Here is a 17,063-nt window from a genome sequence, read left to right as displayed (position 1 = left end):
CCTCTTCTTTCTTTTTTGAAAACGGGAGTTAGGTCTCAACTGCCACTTATCAAGACACTTGCTTTGTGTCCTTTTTGTTTACTATGGGATGAAATACCAGGTATTATTGCTGCTGACGTACTACCACGTTTTCTAAACAATCTCAATATCCGAAGTGTTGGGGTCATGATGTCAAGCGATCGCGTCATCACGTGAAACAAGACCATGCCCATGAAGCTCTTTGCCCACTGGTCATAGTTTCTCATGATTAGCGGAGCTGCATATCATAAAGTTAGATCTTGCGTGATTTTCCATCAGCTTATCAATTAATATTCTCATTTGAATGTTGAAAGTCAAAATTCGTCGCAGCTTACAGCGAGCTTCTCTAGCTATATGAGCACCTTGACTGTATTTTTACCAACACATACGACCATACCCACTGGAAAACTCGGGATCCCGTCCGCTCTCCCATAGATAAGCCAGTGAGGGCCGGATTAGTAGTTGGGTCGGTGACGACCAGCGAATACCTGGTGTTGTATGTTTTTGCGAATCGTAATTTTGCCCGGGTTAGGCTAGGGCGCTTGAACGTTTTTGAGCAATGTTTCACTGGATCCCTTTTTGCACAGGTCGAATTGTATTCAGGAGACAGTTCGGGTGTTTCATTGTTCTATGTCGAAGGGTTTGAAACGGTGGTGAACGAGGCTGAATATGTTGAGCCACTGGTGTAAGCCTATCGGCCAGTATTCGGGCCTACCACTTTGTACGAAGAGGCTGGAAGAGTCTCCTGGCCACCTATTTGCGAGGCTGTAGGCCCTTTAAAAGAAGTTCGGCATTAGACACAAACTAACGGGGCGGTAACAGCTTCGTCGCGCCACGATGGGCCACCGTCAGTCAAGACCAAACACCGAACGTGGCGGTCTAACGCTCCCTTGGACATCGTGCTATACGCGTTTCCGCTTTAGCTAGTTGAATAATATCGTCATATTGGACATGGGGGCGAGCAGAACAAAGAGAACAATGATAAGGATGGCGGATATGAGAAAGACCCGGAAGACGAAACCTAACAACCCAAATCTCGCAGCCCTGCCGACAATATTGTCCCTAAGAACGGGCAATCTCGACCAGACTACCACGGAAGTTTCATACAGTCACATTGCAGATAGCAGGACAAACGTGTGCTCCATTTGTGGATAGAACTGATGAATAGTATTAACTTAATAATGCACTACTCTCAATTCCAACCCTCTTCACCCTGAACACCACCCCTTAACCACGGACCCATGAGCAGATTCCCAGCACAAACACACAAACAAGGATATCGCTCCTGACCGTCACAAAAATTTGCCCATACCGCAGCAAAGTCTCAACATACGTCTTGATGTTGCCTGGCAAGAATGAGACAACAGTCCAGACCAATCCGCTCGGCGGCGCACGCCCCCGATCAACAAAGAACCGCGTGGTAAGCAGCACCGCCTCAGCCGTCGCAAACATCCAGAAGAAAACCTCGCGGCCCTTCTCCATCGTGTTGACGTCGGTGACCGCCTCATCGCTGCCGACTGGGTAGCTGTATGCCAAGGCTGTATGCTCGCGCTCCATCTTGCTTCCAGTGAAGGTCGTCGAGAAGGCAATGTAGAGACCCAAAGAGATTGCGAAGATGGCGTGGAGAATGCGCCAGAGGTATGCCGACGAGGTGTCTGCTTGTTGTTGGGGCATCTGCATGCCGGGGAATCCTGCCGGGAAACCTCCCGCACCCGCACCTTGAGCTCCAGGAAAGCCTGGGAACCCTCCACCACCTGGACCGCCGGCGCCAGCCATCATTTGTGAAAGCATCTTCATCATGGGGTCCTCCTCGCCGCCTGGCATGCCACCTGCGGCCGCGAAAGGGTTCATCGGTGGGGCACCGCCGGCTCCAGGACCGGGTCGGTCGAACCCAAGCATCATCTGCCGCAGTTGATCTTCACTCATAGAATTCGGGTCGATGGGAGGGCCTGAGGGTCGGGGAGTGGCGGCAGGTTGGTAGTAATGTTGCGAGATATCGATTTCCTCGGGGTCTGCATGCTCAGCGGTCGCCGCCTTGGGCTGAGAGGCGGCTGGCGAGGCGGAGGGAACAGGGGATTCTGTTCTCGAAGACGGAGCTGGAGATGGGACTGGGTCATCTATGTTTTCAGTCAGCACTGCTATAATTTCGAGGCATACGGTAGAGAACTGAGCGGTTAACTGGAAAGGATTTGGTCGTACCTCTCTGGAAGCCTCCACCGAGACCGGTGATCTTATTCAGTCTGGCCGTACCGCCCGCGCGAATTTTTGCCTCACGCTTCGCCTTGCGTAGGCGCGCTTGCTCTGCTGCACGCTGAGCGGCGGCATCCTCGGGTGTTGTGTCCGCCATCTTGTCGTTTTTGGTGTTTAAGCGTGGGGAGAGCACGTTGCTGAGGTGTGACGTGTGGATTAGTTGGCTTAGCCCGCGCTTATCTTATCGGGAAAAGGGCCAACCCAGGCCCCAGCACAAATGCCCCTTCAACGTCACTAATGTTCAACCATCGTAAACGAGAATGAGAGAAACTACATAGTTTTGAAGCATTCCAAACACAAATCAAGAGCCAATTGGTGTTCTTGTTAACTATCATCAGCTTCTGAGCAGGGTTGTGTGTTTTGTTAAAGGACGGTAAGTGGTTGTTGAACTTGACGCTAAACTAGAATCTGCCAATACACAACACAACATTATTAGATTTCGATGGTAGGTAACAGTTTAAAGGCATTTAATCACAACATTTTCGTTTTGATTCTAGTGTATACGTAAAAGTGCAACTGGCTATCATCGACTACTCATTCCAACGCAATCAGCTCCTTTCATCCGTCAAGGCATTCATGGAGTAGCCTTGCTCATGCTGATCAACCGCTTGACACCAACCTGGGAAACTAGTTAGCATGCTTATTGAGACATATGCTTTTTAGACTGTACTTACCATCCAGTTACCACACTCTTCAGTCTTCTCCTTCTGAATGTCGACTTGGATCTTTTGAGCGATATCGTAGTTCTTCTGGTCAATGGCCTCGGCCAGTGCCGAGAGCTGGTCGATTGTGTCAGGCTTGACTAGCTCCTCATTGTTCAGGTGGTCAAACAGCAGGTTGAGACGCTTTTGAGTGTCTTTCACTTGAGCGGCAAACGAAGCAGGCGCCCGCGAAGCGACACGCTGCATGTCCGAGTTGAGGACATCTACCAACCGCTGAGCATGGGCTGGGATGTGAGACCTATCGCCGGCGGGATGCCGGGCCTTCGGAGGGGGCGCTGCCTTCGGGGGAGGGGGGGTAGCTTCGGATCTAGCAGCGGGTGGGGGGCCGCCCGCTGGAGGAGGCCCAGTGGGAGGTCTTGATGCCGCTGGCGGGGGTGCACTAGCAGCAGCAGGGGCTGCGTACGGCGAGGGCGCGTACTGGCTCTGCGGTGCTCCAGCTCCAACCTGTGGGGGCGGAGCATACGGGTTCCTTGGCGGCTGTTGGTTGCCCGGCGGTGGCGCTGATCCCAAAGGCGGTTGGCTAGTCTGAGGTTGCGCCGAGGGAGCAGGGGCATAACGGTTGGAAGGAGGTGCGCCGGAGGGAGGCGGGTTGTACGGCGAGGGGCCCCGGGCCATGGGTGGCGGCATGGAAGAAAGCGGAGCGCCGGCCTGAGGGGGCGGGGGAGCATATGCGTTCGACGCGGCCGACGTCGGTCTCGGAGGCGCCTGGAAGGCTTGCGGAGGCCCAGCCAGAGGAGAGGTAACGCGAGGGGGGGCCGGACCCTTGGGAGGAGGTGGAGGAGGGGTTGAGCCTGTGCGGCCATAGGGGCTCTGAGGAGGAGCGCTGGCCTGGTTCACCTGGCCAGGGAAGGGCGAGGTGATCGGAGCAACATTGGGAGTCGTTCTACGAGGAGGCGGTGCCCTGGCAACTAATGGCACATCGTTCCAGCTCTCCTTAGGACGGAAGCTCGACGTAGGCGTAGAGTTTCGCGGAGGAGGGGGCGTGGCACCAAAGTTGTTTGGGGGTGCGCCAAAGTTGGTAGGCGGTGGTCCGTAAGAGGGTGCTTGGTAGGGCTGAGCGGCAGGAGGCTGGTAGCCTTGGCCAGGAGCATATGGTGAATGAGTAGCAGCGGGCGTAAAGCCTGCTGCAGGAGTTGGAGTGAAACCAACTGAGGATGTGGGAGCATACGGGTTCGATGCTGCTCCTGGCGCAGGAGGGCTAATGAGGGAAGGCCCGGCCGGCGCGTACAGGTTGGAGCCACCTGGAGCCGGAGCCGGAACAGTGGGCTGGTAAGCTGGGGTGGCTCTCGGGTTCGTCACGGCCGGAGGCTGTCCAGGCCTGCGAGCGGCGGCGGCAGTGGCGGCCTTGGGGGCACCCTGGGAGACTCCGCTCCTCTGAGTTGCAAGTCTCAAGCGGTTTCTTGCCAGATCTGCCGCGGGGTAGCTGTCGGGCAGTAGGTCCAAGTACTTCTGCGCAACCGCGAGTTGACCGTGTGCGGCAATAATGTCGGCGTACTCTGTGTACTTCTCGTACAGAGCTGACAACTTCCAGTCGGCAGCTTGGGTCTTCCCAGAGTCTTCGAACTTGGTGACTTGGCGGAAGATGGTGACCTTTTCGATAAAGTGCTGTAGAGAGCGGGCATGGACAGAGAAAGTCGAGTCATCGCTGGGCTCTTGAACACCGGCCTGTTCAGCCTCCTCAAGCTCCTTGATCCAGATGGAGACGACCTTCTCGAGCTTCGAGCCGACTAGGTAGCAGAAAGAGGCATCCTTGCGGGAGCCGCTTTCAAGGATACGGTCTCCAAGGGCCTCGCAGAGATCGGGGAATTCCTTAGGATCAGAGAATGTGCACAGAATAGCCATTGTCTCCTTCCAATTCTCAAGGTCAGCATTGTAGACGACGTCCCATAGGTTCTTGGCAATGACGGATCCTAAAAGACGGATATAGCTGGGAACACCGCTCTTGCTGGCCAAGTAGGCGCTCTGCACCTTATCGACCAGTTGTTGTCCACCGCAGTTAGCAATCAAGAAAGCGTCAGCCCAGCGCTCCTCCTTGAGAGAAATCTCGGTGGCCTTGGTAAAGTCACCGAGCATCAAGGCCTTGGTAATGGACTTCTCCACCGCAGTGTCGGTATCAGCAAGCAAGTGGAAGGGGCTGTCGGTCTTAGCTCCCTTGTTTGCAGAGAGGTTAGACAGGAAGTCTTCACCCTCGCCTTCGCCATCGCCCCACAAGTTGTCTTCATCCTTGGTATCCTCCTTCTTCTCCTCTGCAGGCTCCTCGGACTTCTCTTCCTCGTCCTTGCTAACTCCATTTGCGACCTCCTTCTCATCGAATCCGAGGTACTCAATGATGCGCTTTCGGGGGTTCTCGGCAGTCAGAGTTTCCATGACAAGCCAATCCGCCTTCTCTTCCTCAGTCTTAGCCTGCTCTTTGCGAGTCTCGCAAAGACCAACAATGTCACCAGACTGGAGTGCCTCCTCGAATTTCTCAGTTGCGCTGCTAACGGAAGAATCAACAGCAAACTGCGAGATGGAGAGCTTGGACGTCCGCTGCTGAGCGTTTTGCTTGAAGATAACCAATTTTCCACCAAATCCAAAAGTAGCACCAATCGGTCGCTCAAACCACTTGGGCGCCTTGTTCAGCGAGAAGGATGCCCCCTGAGGCTGGGTCTGCGCGCTGGTAAAGAAGTCCTCGCCGTCCAGGTTGTTCTGGGTCGTGGCTTGAGTGTTTGAGGGGTTGGTGTTTTGTAGGGTTTGGATAGTAATCTTGCCATCAAATCCAGCGGTGGCGGAGAGGTTGGGGTTCGAAGGGTTGAACCGAGTGAGGAAGGTCCAGTTTGTAACCTCGGGGAATTCTCCATACCGATCACCAGTCTGAGGGTTCCAGATCAAGGTCCTGTTGTCCTTGCCGCAAGAAATAAGCAAATCGCTGTCCTGTTGACACCAAGACAGAGACAAGACGCCCTGCTCGTGGCCCTGGAGCGTACGCTCAGGCGCATTGGAGTTCCTGAGATCCCAAAGGAAGATCAAAGGATTGGTATCGTCGTGGGTCGCGGTCAGAAGCTTGGTCGAGTTATTGGGATCCCAGGCAATCGCACTGACGGGTTTCCTGTTGTTGTTCAGCGTCAAGGACGCCTTCTTCGTCTTCAAATCCCAAACAGTGACAAATCCGCCAGATCCTCCAGTGGCCAAAATGTGGGCAACCTTGCGGTTCCACGCAACACATTCCAGGTCGTCTGAGCGAGCGGCAGCAGTACCAAGTCGGAACGGGTTCGAAACGTCGTTGACATCGTAGATGAAAAGCTCTCCCTTTGCCCCAGCAGTTGCGAGGATCTGGGGTCGGAGGGGGTTGAATTGGAGGGATTTGATTGCACCAGTGTGCTTCGTCGTTCGGGACATGTGGGCGTCGTCAGAACCCTCGATGAGCTTCTCAGCATCCCAGAGGTCGAGGGAGCCATTCTCCAGAGCACCGGCGATGATGCCCCTAGGATGGTCGGAGTCGGGAGGTCCCCAAGCAATGTCATAGAATCTATGGATACTGCGTGAGTGACGAACTTGGTTGGGTTGAATGGCGGCGATGCCTACCTCGAATCGGTGCTGATGCTGGCTACGGGCTGTAGCTCGAGGCCCTGGTCTTGGTTGTCAAGGTTAAGGTCCCACAGCTCCAGCTTGGTTTCATCAGAGAAATCGGCATCGACGGCTCCAGCTCTGGTGCCGGTGATCAACAGAGGCTTGGATGGGTCGGGCGACCAGGCAAAGGCCGCGGTCCTCGGGATCTCGCGAAGGCGAACCATGATTGCGAGAATCACTCAGTCCCCAGGACTGCACTCGGAGGGAGGTGAGGGTCGTTGCAAAAGAAAGGGTCTACCAGACAAGACAAATCAGATGCAGATGTGAATTGGCATTGGCTGATTATGTAGAGACAAAAATCTGGTAAGGGGTGGCCCAGACTCTGCTGTGGTAAAAGAAAAGCAGCCTAGCCTTACGAGAGAGGTGGCTGTCAGTTGTTTGGATTGGTACGCTGGCCTCTATACTTGGGAATTATGATGCCAGATTGCAGCCCACATCCAGGTTCAAGCTCCCCCAAAACGCAGACTCCACGTCCCGGGACCGTGCGCCTGGCACCAAAAGTTGCGTCACGTGCATCCAGGCAGAGCTCCCCTCAGGTTCAGCCAATAGTGAGTTACGGGAGCTATTGCACTGGCACCCCGCCAACGAAAGATTCCCTCTCACTGAAAGTTATACTGTCACTTCTGATATCTCATGAGAGTTCGACAACTAGCGCCCCAATCGCTCATCCGAAGAACCAAAACATAAAAATAATAAAAATGACAGACGCCGCACGCTGGAAAGCCACTGTATTTGTTGGCGGTCTAGCATCAGTCGTCACCGCCGCCAACGTTCATGATGCCTTCATCCCCTTTGGCGAAATCGCAGATGTGTCGCTGCCCAAGAACGACAAGCCAAACTCAACTGACCCTCATCGGGGGTTTGCATACGTTGAATATGAAGACGCGGAAGACGCCAAAGAAGCCATCGACAACATGGATCAGTCGGAATTTTTCGGAAGAGTCATAAAGGTTTCAGCCGCCAAAGTACCAAAGAGCGCAGACGAAGGTCTCGGCAGCAAAAAGGCGCTTTGGGAGCAGGTATGCCAGGTTCATCTCATCATGGAGACTGCATATACTAACTAAGGTCACAGGAAGGATGGCTGGCTGAACATGCCGTCAGTGAGGAGGACAGGCTCGCTGCGGAGCAGACCCAAGCGCAAGTTGAAGTGCGCGGAGATGACCCCATGCAGGGTCTGGAGGGGCTTGATGTCGCAGGCCCAAGGCCGGAGTGAGGGCAAGGCGAAGTCATAGGGTGACTTGGGTCTTATTTCTTTGCATAGCGATGGCGTTCACATGGTTACTGATGTACAAGGGACCTGGTCTTCCTTCAAGACTGGGACGAGAAGCACTATTTTGAGAAAGGAAAATTGAAAGCAGCGGTCCTAATGCCCTTGATCTGTCTCTGTCGTCGACATTTACAAATAAGATCCCCCTAATCACACATGGACGCTGTGGTCAACCATCTCCCATCACTCCCTCGATTACCATTTAGTGGTGGTTCTCAGCGGCCTCGGCGGCGTCGGCGGCCAGCTTGCCCTGGCGCTTGAGACGGATGGTGCCGTCGGTCATGAAGTGGCGCGCGATGGAGTAGGTAGCAGCCGTAAGAGCGAAGCCAACAACGACACCTGTGTTGTGTTAACCAAAATCCGAGTAATTTTTTCCCACACCGGGGTCTGACGTACCGAGGGGGATCAACTCGGGAGGGATCTGGCGGAGCTTGCGCAGTCTCTGGGAGACGGTGTGGCCTATATAGATGTCAGTCCTTGCCAATGGTTTCGCGGCGGTTTTCGCTGTCGTCGGCATCGATGCTCGGTATCGTGGGATCCGTCAATGGCTTGTGGCAGGTGTCGACATACCAACTTGGTCCTCGGCCTTGGGGTAAACGTCACAATTAGTTATGGCGCTCGTCCGGGGCAGCGAAATTTCAACGTACAGGAACGGGGGACATCATCCGCATGGTCGGGCGGAAAGCGCGGAGACCGAGAGTAGGACGCATTTTGACGGCTTTGAATTTCTTCGGAGAGGGGAGATTTTCGAGTTTTTGGTACAGCTGAGGGAGCAGTATTGCGTTGATTGGATTGGATCTCGAAATGAGTGATAGAAGTTGGACCTGCTTCCATCAGTCTGGTCTGATGTTAGGATGGAGCTCGGCCCACCTTTGCAATGCCTGAGGCCCGATTGGTTATTTCAGGCATCCACCCGTTCTCGCCCGTCACCACCTGATTCTCGGTGCAGAAACGACCTTCGATTGCTCTCACAGCAACAACACCAATCGTACGCCGCTGCCCACTATACTCCATCAAACGAACCGACTCCCAGTCAATTGCACTCGCACGCAGTCAAAATGGCCGACGATCAGGAACTCGTGACCAAGCCCTTCAAGTTCGTTACTGGTACGTTAAGAAATATCCCTCGCCGAATATGGCCTGATCTTTTTCCGAGGCTAACTGACGATTTCTAGCCGGTATGAACCCTCCGCTCGACGATCCGGCACCTGGGATGCGACAGCATCAATTGATGTCAAGCACCATGAACAATGGCTTAACGTGAATACAGGCACCGACGCCCGCTTCCCGAACATGAACCAGACCAAGCACTGCTGGCAAAACTACGTCGACTACCACAAGTGCATCAACGCCAAGGGCGAGGACTTCGCTCCCTGCCGCCAGGTCCGAATCACCTACGATGCTATTGGAGCAATTGACGACTGACTTTCTGCAGTTCTGGCTCGGCTACCGCTCTCTGTGCCCCTCCGGCTGGTACCAGCGCTGGGATGAGCAGCGCGGTTAGTACCAAACCCCGATATGTAGAAACTTAATGCTGACAAAGAACAGAGGCTGGCAACTTCCCCGTCAACCTGAACGCATAAGCGGTGTTGGAGTAGGCTGTACGCAAGTTAGACGGAGGAGCCGGGCGACTGTATTACTTCGAAATGGATCGAGACCTCAAATAGAGCATCGGAGGATGTGTCGTACGACGAGGCTGAAAGCGCTCATGGGCGCTGAATCTGATTTCGTGACAAACTATTTGTAGACCCCACCCATTTGATCATTTGTACAAAACCGCAAAGCTTGCTGCCTTCCATTAACCCGGTCGACCGGAACTCCGTGCGCTCTCAACGGCGCAAAACTCATCGCGCAGATAACTCCAAGAAACCAAGAAAACATATGCCGTCCTATTACTTTGCCTTAACATCATCCTCATCATCTGAGCTCATAAACTCATCGTCTTCATCGAACCCAAAAAATGTTCTCGGCTTTTCCTTGGCGACCTTGACCGGTTCTGAAGGAGGGGTTGACTCTTTAGAGCTGCTACCCTCTGCCTTTTCCTCCTCACTCGACACTGCCCCATCGGTCTCTTCAGATCCCGTAGATCCTTGTGATGTGCCCAAGAAGTTGTCTCTGTAGTTGCCAGCCTTCATCGCAGCGAGGACGGCATCACGGGTTCTCTCGTTTGACTCTTCCTTGTCCTCAACCCACTTTCCATCAAGACGGCCCTTGCCACCATTCTTGATCTCATCTTCGCGTTTCTCTGCCAGTTCAACAATCTGCTCCCACCTCTCACGTCGCCTCTCTTTCTCCTTCTTCTCCATTTCCGGCTTTATAGCGAGATACTCGGCCAGAGCCTTGGCCTCGGTTACTGTACGTAGGCGTCTGCCGTCAAGGTTTCTGCTCGAGTTGTTGGCATCGCCCTGGTTGCGCTTCTTTTTGGAGGACATGCGACCTCCAGCAGCCCTCAACTGGGATCCGAAACCACCCTTGCCACCGCAAAGCGGTACCGAAAGTCGCAGTGAAACAAAGTCATCTTTGATGGAGGAAAGCAAGTCCGACACTGGTCGTGAGGAAGAAGCAGACAGCTCCTTGTTCGACACGGTTGTCAGAATGAGTCGACTTTCCGTAGAAGGCAGCCTCTCATCGAGTTGTTGTCGAAGCTCCGATAGAGAAGTTGATGATGGTACGGGGAGGACCAATGTTGATGGAAGGCCCAGACCAGCGAAAGTGCTGACAAACACGTTAACGTTCTTGACAGCCATTTTGAGTTGATTGACACTGATTTCTGCAATGAAGTTTTTTTCTAGCGGCTCGAGAATACTGTCGACCTGCCGTCGGGTAAGTAGAGGATGTTGATGCAGTAGCCTGGCAACCACTCAGTGATGTTTGATTTGGTTGAATCGCGACCATCGGAGATAAGGCCAAAAATTGCACCGCCACATCGAGGTGACACGACAGGCTGGCTTGTCGCTTATCTCTTATCAACACGTGAGCGCACAAGCCACTGCCCGCTGGACAGAAAGCCCCACCCTCGCTAGCCCTTGCCAACCACACTTGTCGTAGCTGCCGCACAAAATATTTCCAATTTCACTGACCTTTAAGCCTATCGTCACGATCTCAACCCCTTCAACATCGACCAGCAAGCGACCAGACAACCGCCACGATGTTGATCCCCAAGGCCGACCGCAAGAAGATCCACGAGGTTAGATTTACAATTCGCGGGAGCGCGAGAAAATTATAATTCGCAGGTCATCGATTGCTGACGCCGAAATTTACAGTACCTCTTCCGTGAGGGTGTCCTCGTCGCGAAGAAGGACTTCAACCTCCCCAAGCACCCCGATATCGACACCAAGAACCTTTACGTCGTTAAGGCCCTGCAGTCCCTCAACTCCCGCGGCTATGTCAAGACCCAGTTCTCCTGGCAATACTACTACTACACCCTGACTCCCGAGGGTCTCGACTACCTCCGCGAGTGGCTTCACCTCCCCGCCGAGATCGTTCCTGCTACCCACATCAAGCAGCAGCGCTCCCACGCTCCTCCCCGCGGCATGCTCGGCGAGGGCGAGCGCGAGAGAAGACCCTTCGGCGGCCGTGGCCGTGGCGAGCGTGGTGACCGTGAGGGTGGCTACCGCCGCCGTGATGCTGGCGAGGGCAAGGAGGGCGGTGCCCCTGGTGGATTCGAGCCCCAATTGTGAGCATTCCTTTCCGCCGGCGATTTCGATCGATGGCCGGCGCATATTCGAGAACCAGGACAATGTGCTAACAATTGATTACAGCCGTGGTGGCTTTGGCCGTGGCCGTGGCGCTCCCCCCTCGTAAGAGGTATCTTTCCTATCGGCTTTTACTCTCGAGACGCATTGGCAAAACAAAAAGGCACCGACATGTACTCTAAAAAGTGGATGGCCGGAACAGTCGCGCGTCTGTTAACGTCACAGACTACGGGGGAAACATCGTGGGAGTTTGGAGGTTAGATCCTCGGAAATCGTTTGCATCAAAAGGTCATGAATTGCAGCCTGCGGCTTGTGCTGCTTCCTCCAAACTGTGAAACGTCACTTTTCTCTTTCTTTACAACGCTGTGATGAGCACGCGGTGTCTGCCGGTCTAGAGCATGGGTCAGTGCTGAAATCTCGAGATGCCACGTTCGAGAATCCTTTATGCATGTCGAGGGAAGCGAGATGAAAAGAACGACGAGGACGACTGGTTATCATTGGTGTTCTCGGAGTCGAGAGGGCTGGAAACGAAAGGGATCGGTCTGGCTAAAAAGTATGTTGAGAGGCAGCTTTCCTGCGGTAAGCATCGATGTCGACGCACGTAGGATAGCTTCAGCAGGCTGCACGCACGAATGAACGTATCGTACACTGGACCTTCAAACCCGTTTCCTCGTAGACCCGTAGAGAGGTACGACGCCATGATCCCACCCAAGCCTTGCTAACCCCGCCTGCTATTTTGACCCTGAATGAGTGGGCTGTCCAAGAGCAAGATGAATGATTGCCGAGAAACACTGGACGTAATCCTGGGAAGTGGCGGTGACTGCGCGAATCGAATCTCATGATTACCAGGTTTTCTAGTCTTGTAGGAGTCTCGTTGGTGCCCCCCCCCCCCGCGTGAGTCCGGGATTCGAGTCCTATCTCCACACTCTTATCACATTATTACAGTGAGATGCTGCAGATCGGTACTTCTAAGAAACAGGGAGGGTGTGTCAATTCCTCGACGTCCCTCCAACGGCTAACCTCAAATCGAGTGGCAACGTATATGATTATCTCCCTTGTGTGAACCCATTACCTTCTTGATGTATGTAGGCCGGATTCCGGAACTACTCGCCTCGAAGCGCCCGACCCGTGGCAGGGGGATGAGGGGCAGTCCTGTCCTTGATCCTTGGATAGTATCGCTTTTGCACTCTGGCAGGTCATCCAGTCCGTTAATTCCCCAGTGCCTATTCGACATAAACTCTCCTTGAGTGAACTCCTATCGGCAAACGGCAAAACGAACGGTTGAATTCTGGGCTCATTGGTCATTTAGAGATACGAACTTCTCGCAATTACAGCCTGGCAGGCCATCAATCCCCTCTAATTACGTGAAAACCCTCATTTTGTGTGCTAATTTGACCTCGCACATCAACGAACCGCTGGGTTCAAACTTCCGTGTCTCACACAGCGCCCACTGGATCAGATGAGGACCAAGTAGTCATCGCGCCCGCTCACATCAACCCGATACGTAAGTCAATTCCATGTGGAGGAAGTGTCTCCACGCCAAGGGCCGGATACAGAGAGTGCCAACAAACCGGGGAACGGCCGGTTGAGGGCCACATCCAGGGTACCGCGTGGAGAGGGGAGAACAACTGTCACGGGCACGGGCATGAGAGCGCTCCGGTGAGCAAAGCCGAAGTGCTAGTATAAGTTAATGCGGTATAATGTTAATTGTCTTTTATTTTTCACGCCCCAAGTCTCTAGAAAGGTGATTTCGTTAAGGTGGTCTGCTTGGCTCTCTGGGTTCAAGAAGAGTTGATGGCTTTTGCATGCACAAGATTAGGACCGCCACAGTGTTAAAAGTGGAGCTGCCAGCTGGAATGGAATATGTTGGATGAGACAATGGTGGTCTTTCTCCCTCTCAGTGGTGTCAGGTTTCCTGGTTCAGTTGGCTCTTGGTTGCATTTACGAGCTTGCAGGCAGTCCAGGATCCTGTTCCCCCTGTTTCCTCCTTTCCCTTTCGGATGCATCTCGTGCACTTGGACATCCTCCAACTGGCCCAAGGAGACATCGTCCGACCCTATTTTGCTATAAGATAAGTCAGTCTATGGGAGCTGGACTGACTAGCATTTGCCAGGCACTCCTAGTGGGGTACGGACGCTTCGGCTTCCAAACTTGCTTCTACCCCTCGTTGCTCAATTCTGACTTTCTGCTCTGTCCTCCCTGCAGTACGACTGAGCGGGCAGGCCCTACAGTATATTCCTCTCCATTCTCCCAAGCTAGACAATTCTGAATGTTGGTGAGAGCCCTGTTCAATGACGCTCAGTATGCAGCCATTGCTGCAGGTCTCGTGGCAGGGCAGCTTTTGGATTGACAGGGCTCTGGAGAGCGATGGGCAATTTGGGAACTCATGCTGCTTTGCTTTGATGATTCTCATGCGGTTTCCCTCTCACCGATTCAACGTTTTCCAGGCCAAAACGGGTCTTGTCACGCCGGTGGCATGCTGCTTTGCGTATGTACCGTGATCATCTGGTGGTCTAGTGATGCGTGGAGAGGATGGGACGACGCATAGAAGACGCGGGGGTGGATTGCGGATGCGGGATAGTGCAAGTCTTTACGGCGCAAAGGTGCCACGGCATTGTGAACTCTCGCTCGAGCGGTACATTCGGTGTAGCTTGAAGAAGCTCCTCATACAATGCAATTTCTAGGGGAGGGCAAGACGTAGGTACCCTGCCATCAGACACGCCGGGCAATCTTCGTCCTAAGATGTGCCCATCCCCGCGCCGCCTTCAAGTGGACTTATTTGCAAGACCAGTATATAAAGCCGTGAATATCAGTCCCGACTACCTGTTCGGTTAGAAACCTTAAGCTCCTCTTCAACATCCAACACCTCCTGTGAGCTTTAGTAAGTCAACGATTTTGTCGTCTCAACCCCTCTGCAGTAGCTCTGTAGTTTGCCCTTCACTTACACGTTAAGATGTGGCACTGATTCATCTTAACCTAGATATACTCCAGAAACCCAATTTCTACCAAGACAACTTCCGTCATGGCGAACCTCCCAAAGCAGATGAAGGCCCTCCGGTACGGTGTACCCTGATCAAAACCCAGCTTTCCAAGAACCAAGCGACATAGCGTCGCGTTCCTTGCAGCTTGGCTCGGCAAATATCCTACCCCTCCATCGGCTATGAGCTAACCCCTCACAGATACGAGAAACCTGAGGATTGGTCAATCGTTCAGGTGCCGCTACCAGAACTCCGGGAGAACGATGTTCTGGTCAAGGTTCGGGCTTGCGGTGTGTGTGGCACAGGTGGGTGAATCTGCGAACCCTCTCACGTGGACATGAACGAACGCAGGACGAGTGCCCTTGGAACTGACAGTGCGGTCACAGATCTGGTAAATTCTCAACGAACTCTATACCCACAGCTCGATACTGATACATAGTAAAGCACATCCACGAGGGAGAGTTCATCGCGAAGTTCCCCCTGATCCCCGGCCACGAGACCGTTGGTGTCGTCGCCGCTGTCGGACCTGTATGTCGTTTCTCGGCCGCAAAGTAGACACCCATTGCTAACCGCAACAACACAGAAAGTCAAGGACTTCAAGGTCGGCGACCGGGTCGCCGCCGACAATAGCGAGCTCTGCAATGAGTGCTTCTACTGCCGCCGCGGAGAGCTTCTGCTCTGCGAGCACGTACGGCCACGGCCCCACTTTCCCAACTTACACGGCCGACCAGGCACACCCGCTGACGGATTCCCTCCAGTTCGAGGCTCACGGTGTTACCATGAACGGCGGCTTCGCCGAGTACTGCGCTTATCCAGCTGGCAAGGTCTTCAAGATCCACAACCTCACCGACGTCGATGCGACCCTGCTGGAGCCCGCCTCCTGCGCCTGTCACGGCCTCGACAAGATCCGCCCCCGCCTTGGCTCCAGCGTTCTCATGTTCGGCGCCGGGCCCACCGGTCTTGTAAGTCCGACTTCACACACACAACTCCCTGAAACTCTGCAACGAGATGTGGACAAACAACGTTGACCTCTTTCTCCGATTAGATGCTCGCGCAGCTGTTGCGCCAAAACGGCGGTTGCAACGTCACCATCGCCGCACCACAGGGTCTGAAGATGGACCTTGCCCGCAGCCTCGACGCCGCGGACAACTACATCGAGTTGTCCCGCAAAGAGCCCGCGGCCCAATTTGCCCAGCTCAAGAAGGATAACCCCTACGGCTTCGACGTTGTCGTTGAGGCCACTGGCTCCGTCAAGATTCTCGAGGACGCCATCAACTACGTCCGTCGCGGCGGCAAGCTCGTAGTCTATGGGTAACATTCAGAAATCAAGAAGAAGATGACAAATGTTTCACCGAAACAGCTAACAAATCCAGTGTCTACTCCGACTCCGCCCGCGTTACCTGGCCCCCTTCCAAAATCTTCGGCGACGAAATCACCATCCTCGGCTCCTTCTCCGAGACTTACATGTTCCGTACGTACCTCCAAACCTCTCATCTGCAAGGGACTTGGCAACTGACCACACGGCAGCCGCCACAATCGACTACCTTGACTCCGGCAAGGTCAAGACCAAGGGCATCGTCAACAAGGTTTTTAGACTGGAGCAGTTCGGCGAGGCTCTCGAGTCCATCAGGAACAAGAGCGCCATTAAGGCCGCCATCGTCTTTGACGACGCTACCGGAGTGTAAGGGCTCACTTGTGCGAACACATGCCAACACTGGAAAGAATCATGTCCACGTGCCAAATACGTTACCCTTCTAAGAGCGTTCATGTTCCTTTTGGAGCAAATTTGAAGAACAACAAAAAGTTTCCAACTGGCTCATCTCATAACCTTACTTAGACAAGCATCGGATCGGAGTCAGGAAGCGAGGCTGATGGGACGGCTGTAACAGAAGGCGGTTAGGTGGGTTCGTGAAAGAGGTTGCGGCGCAGAAGATGGGTTGAATGGGTGTTGCTGGACTTCAAGATTGGCGATATTTACGACGACGATTGGGTTTCGGAGTTGACGGTAGGAGTGAGAATGATTGAGGCAAAGGTCAGCAGGCCAGCGGTCATGCAAAGTATGTTAAGGTAAAGTCTTTCCTTGCTTGAAAAATCCGTCTCTGTGGGAATTAAGAACGATGAACCGGTATTTGTCTCGATCACAGCCTCGCCGGACAACGCCGGCCTGTGGCGTCATAAAAATGTCCCGATTCAAACTTGCTTCTTTAATTATACCAAACTCCCTACTCCAAGTTCTCGGCGGCAGCAGAGCCAAGAGCCTTGTCACAGATGCATTTTGCATCCAGCCGTAGCTCTCAAAACAGCGAAGCGTTGTGAGCAACTCATTGCGCAGTCTACTCCGCATAGTTTCCACCAAGTCTGAAGCCTAATACACCATCCCCTCTACCGGATCGCCATCTTCCCCGCCTTCACTTGCAGCCCTGTCCCTACAAGAGCCTGCGTTAAGTGCGTCAAACTGCGTAACGTCACCAACCGACGGCCCTCCCGCGCCTCCTTGCCCCCGATGTAGGTTAGCCGGCGAAGC

General features: G+C 53.8%; 9 protein-coding genes across 9 annotated transcripts, besides 1 other annotated feature; 5 read left to right on the top strand and 4 right to left on the bottom strand.

Moving 5' to 3' along the window:
- Positions 1–364: 364 nt before the first annotated feature.
- Positions 365–451: a sequence feature (Short protein (CTRU02_203745, KAL0940982.1) was converted to a misc_feature.).
- Positions 452–1,245: 794 nt separating this feature from the next.
- CTRU02_203744 (uncharacterized protein) lies at positions 1,246–2,365 on the bottom strand (the record flags this gene model as incomplete). The annotated part of the gene is made up of 2 exons (XM_036722319.1): positions 1,246–2,135; positions 2,218–2,365. 2 exons carry the CDS (start codon positions 2,363–2,365, stop codon positions 1,246–1,248), a joined length of 1,038 nt encoding a protein of 345 aa, XP_036585925.1.
- Positions 2,366–2,842: 477 nt separating this feature from the next.
- On the bottom strand, positions 2,843–6,763 carry CTRU02_203743 (WD domain-containing protein; the record flags this gene model as incomplete). The annotated part of the gene is made up of 3 exons (XM_036722318.1): positions 2,843–2,887; positions 2,943–6,498; positions 6,555–6,763. 3 exons carry the CDS (start codon positions 6,761–6,763, stop codon positions 2,843–2,845), a joined length of 3,810 nt encoding a protein of 1,269 aa, XP_036585924.1.
- Positions 6,764–7,297: 534 nt separating this feature from the next.
- Positions 7,298–7,812, top strand: CTRU02_203742 (RNA recognition domain-containing protein; the record flags this gene model as incomplete). Its single annotated transcript, XM_036722317.1, has 2 exons — positions 7,298–7,618; positions 7,672–7,812. 2 exons carry the CDS (start codon positions 7,298–7,300, stop codon positions 7,810–7,812), a joined length of 462 nt encoding a protein of 153 aa, XP_036585923.1.
- Positions 7,813–8,068: 256 nt separating this feature from the next.
- CTRU02_203741 (uncharacterized protein) lies at positions 8,069–8,576 on the bottom strand (the record flags this gene model as incomplete). The annotated part of the gene is made up of 4 exons (XM_036722316.2): positions 8,069–8,205; positions 8,263–8,325; positions 8,437–8,452; positions 8,514–8,576. 4 exons carry the CDS (start codon positions 8,574–8,576, stop codon positions 8,069–8,071), a joined length of 279 nt encoding a protein of 92 aa, XP_036585922.2.
- Positions 8,577–8,924: 348 nt separating this feature from the next.
- Positions 8,925–9,449, top strand: CTRU02_203740 (cytochrome c oxidase polypeptide vib; the record flags this gene model as incomplete). Its single annotated transcript, XM_070204257.1, has 4 exons — positions 8,925–8,962; positions 9,042–9,249; positions 9,302–9,365; positions 9,415–9,449. 4 exons carry the CDS (start codon positions 8,925–8,927, stop codon positions 9,447–9,449), a joined length of 345 nt encoding a protein of 114 aa, XP_070062020.1.
- A 309-nt stretch (positions 9,450–9,758) lies between these two features.
- On the bottom strand, positions 9,759–10,613 carry CTRU02_203739 (uncharacterized protein; the record flags this gene model as incomplete). Its single annotated transcript, XM_036722315.1, has 1 exon — positions 9,759–10,613. The coding sequence occupies one exon, from the start codon at positions 10,611–10,613 to the stop codon at positions 9,759–9,761; it is 855 nt and encodes a 284-aa protein (XP_036585921.1).
- Positions 10,297–10,623, top strand: CTRU02_203738 (uncharacterized protein; the record flags this gene model as incomplete). The annotated part of the gene is made up of 1 exon (XM_070204256.1): positions 10,297–10,623. One exon carries the CDS (start codon positions 10,297–10,299, stop codon positions 10,621–10,623), a length of 327 nt encoding a protein of 108 aa, XP_070062019.1.
- A 391-nt stretch (positions 10,624–11,014) lies between these two features.
- On the top strand, positions 11,015–11,670 carry CTRU02_203737 (40S ribosomal protein eS10; the record flags this gene model as incomplete). The annotated part of the gene is made up of 3 exons (XM_036722314.1): positions 11,015–11,053; positions 11,130–11,542; positions 11,628–11,670. The coding sequence occupies 3 exons, from the start codon at positions 11,015–11,017 to the stop codon at positions 11,668–11,670; spliced, it is 495 nt and encodes a 164-aa protein (XP_036585920.1).
- Positions 11,671–15,318: 3,648 nt separating this feature from the next.
- CTRU02_203736 (l-threonine 3-dehydrogenase) lies at positions 15,319–16,224 on the top strand (the record flags this gene model as incomplete). The annotated part of the gene is made up of 4 exons (XM_036722313.2): positions 15,319–15,501; positions 15,585–15,850; positions 15,913–16,010; positions 16,067–16,224. 4 exons carry the CDS (start codon positions 15,319–15,321, stop codon positions 16,222–16,224), a joined length of 705 nt encoding a protein of 234 aa, XP_036585919.2.
- Positions 16,225–17,063: the final 839 nt, after the last annotated feature.

Source organism: Colletotrichum truncatum (assembly GCF_014235925.2).
Source record: "Colletotrichum truncatum strain CMES1059 chromosome Unknown Contig_0002, whole genome shotgun sequence".
Lineage (NCBI taxonomy): Eukaryota > Fungi > Ascomycota > Sordariomycetes > Glomerellales > Glomerellaceae > Colletotrichum > Colletotrichum truncatum.
The sequence above is the reverse complement of the archived record's forward strand: the minus strand, read 5'-3'. Positions and strand labels throughout refer to the sequence as shown.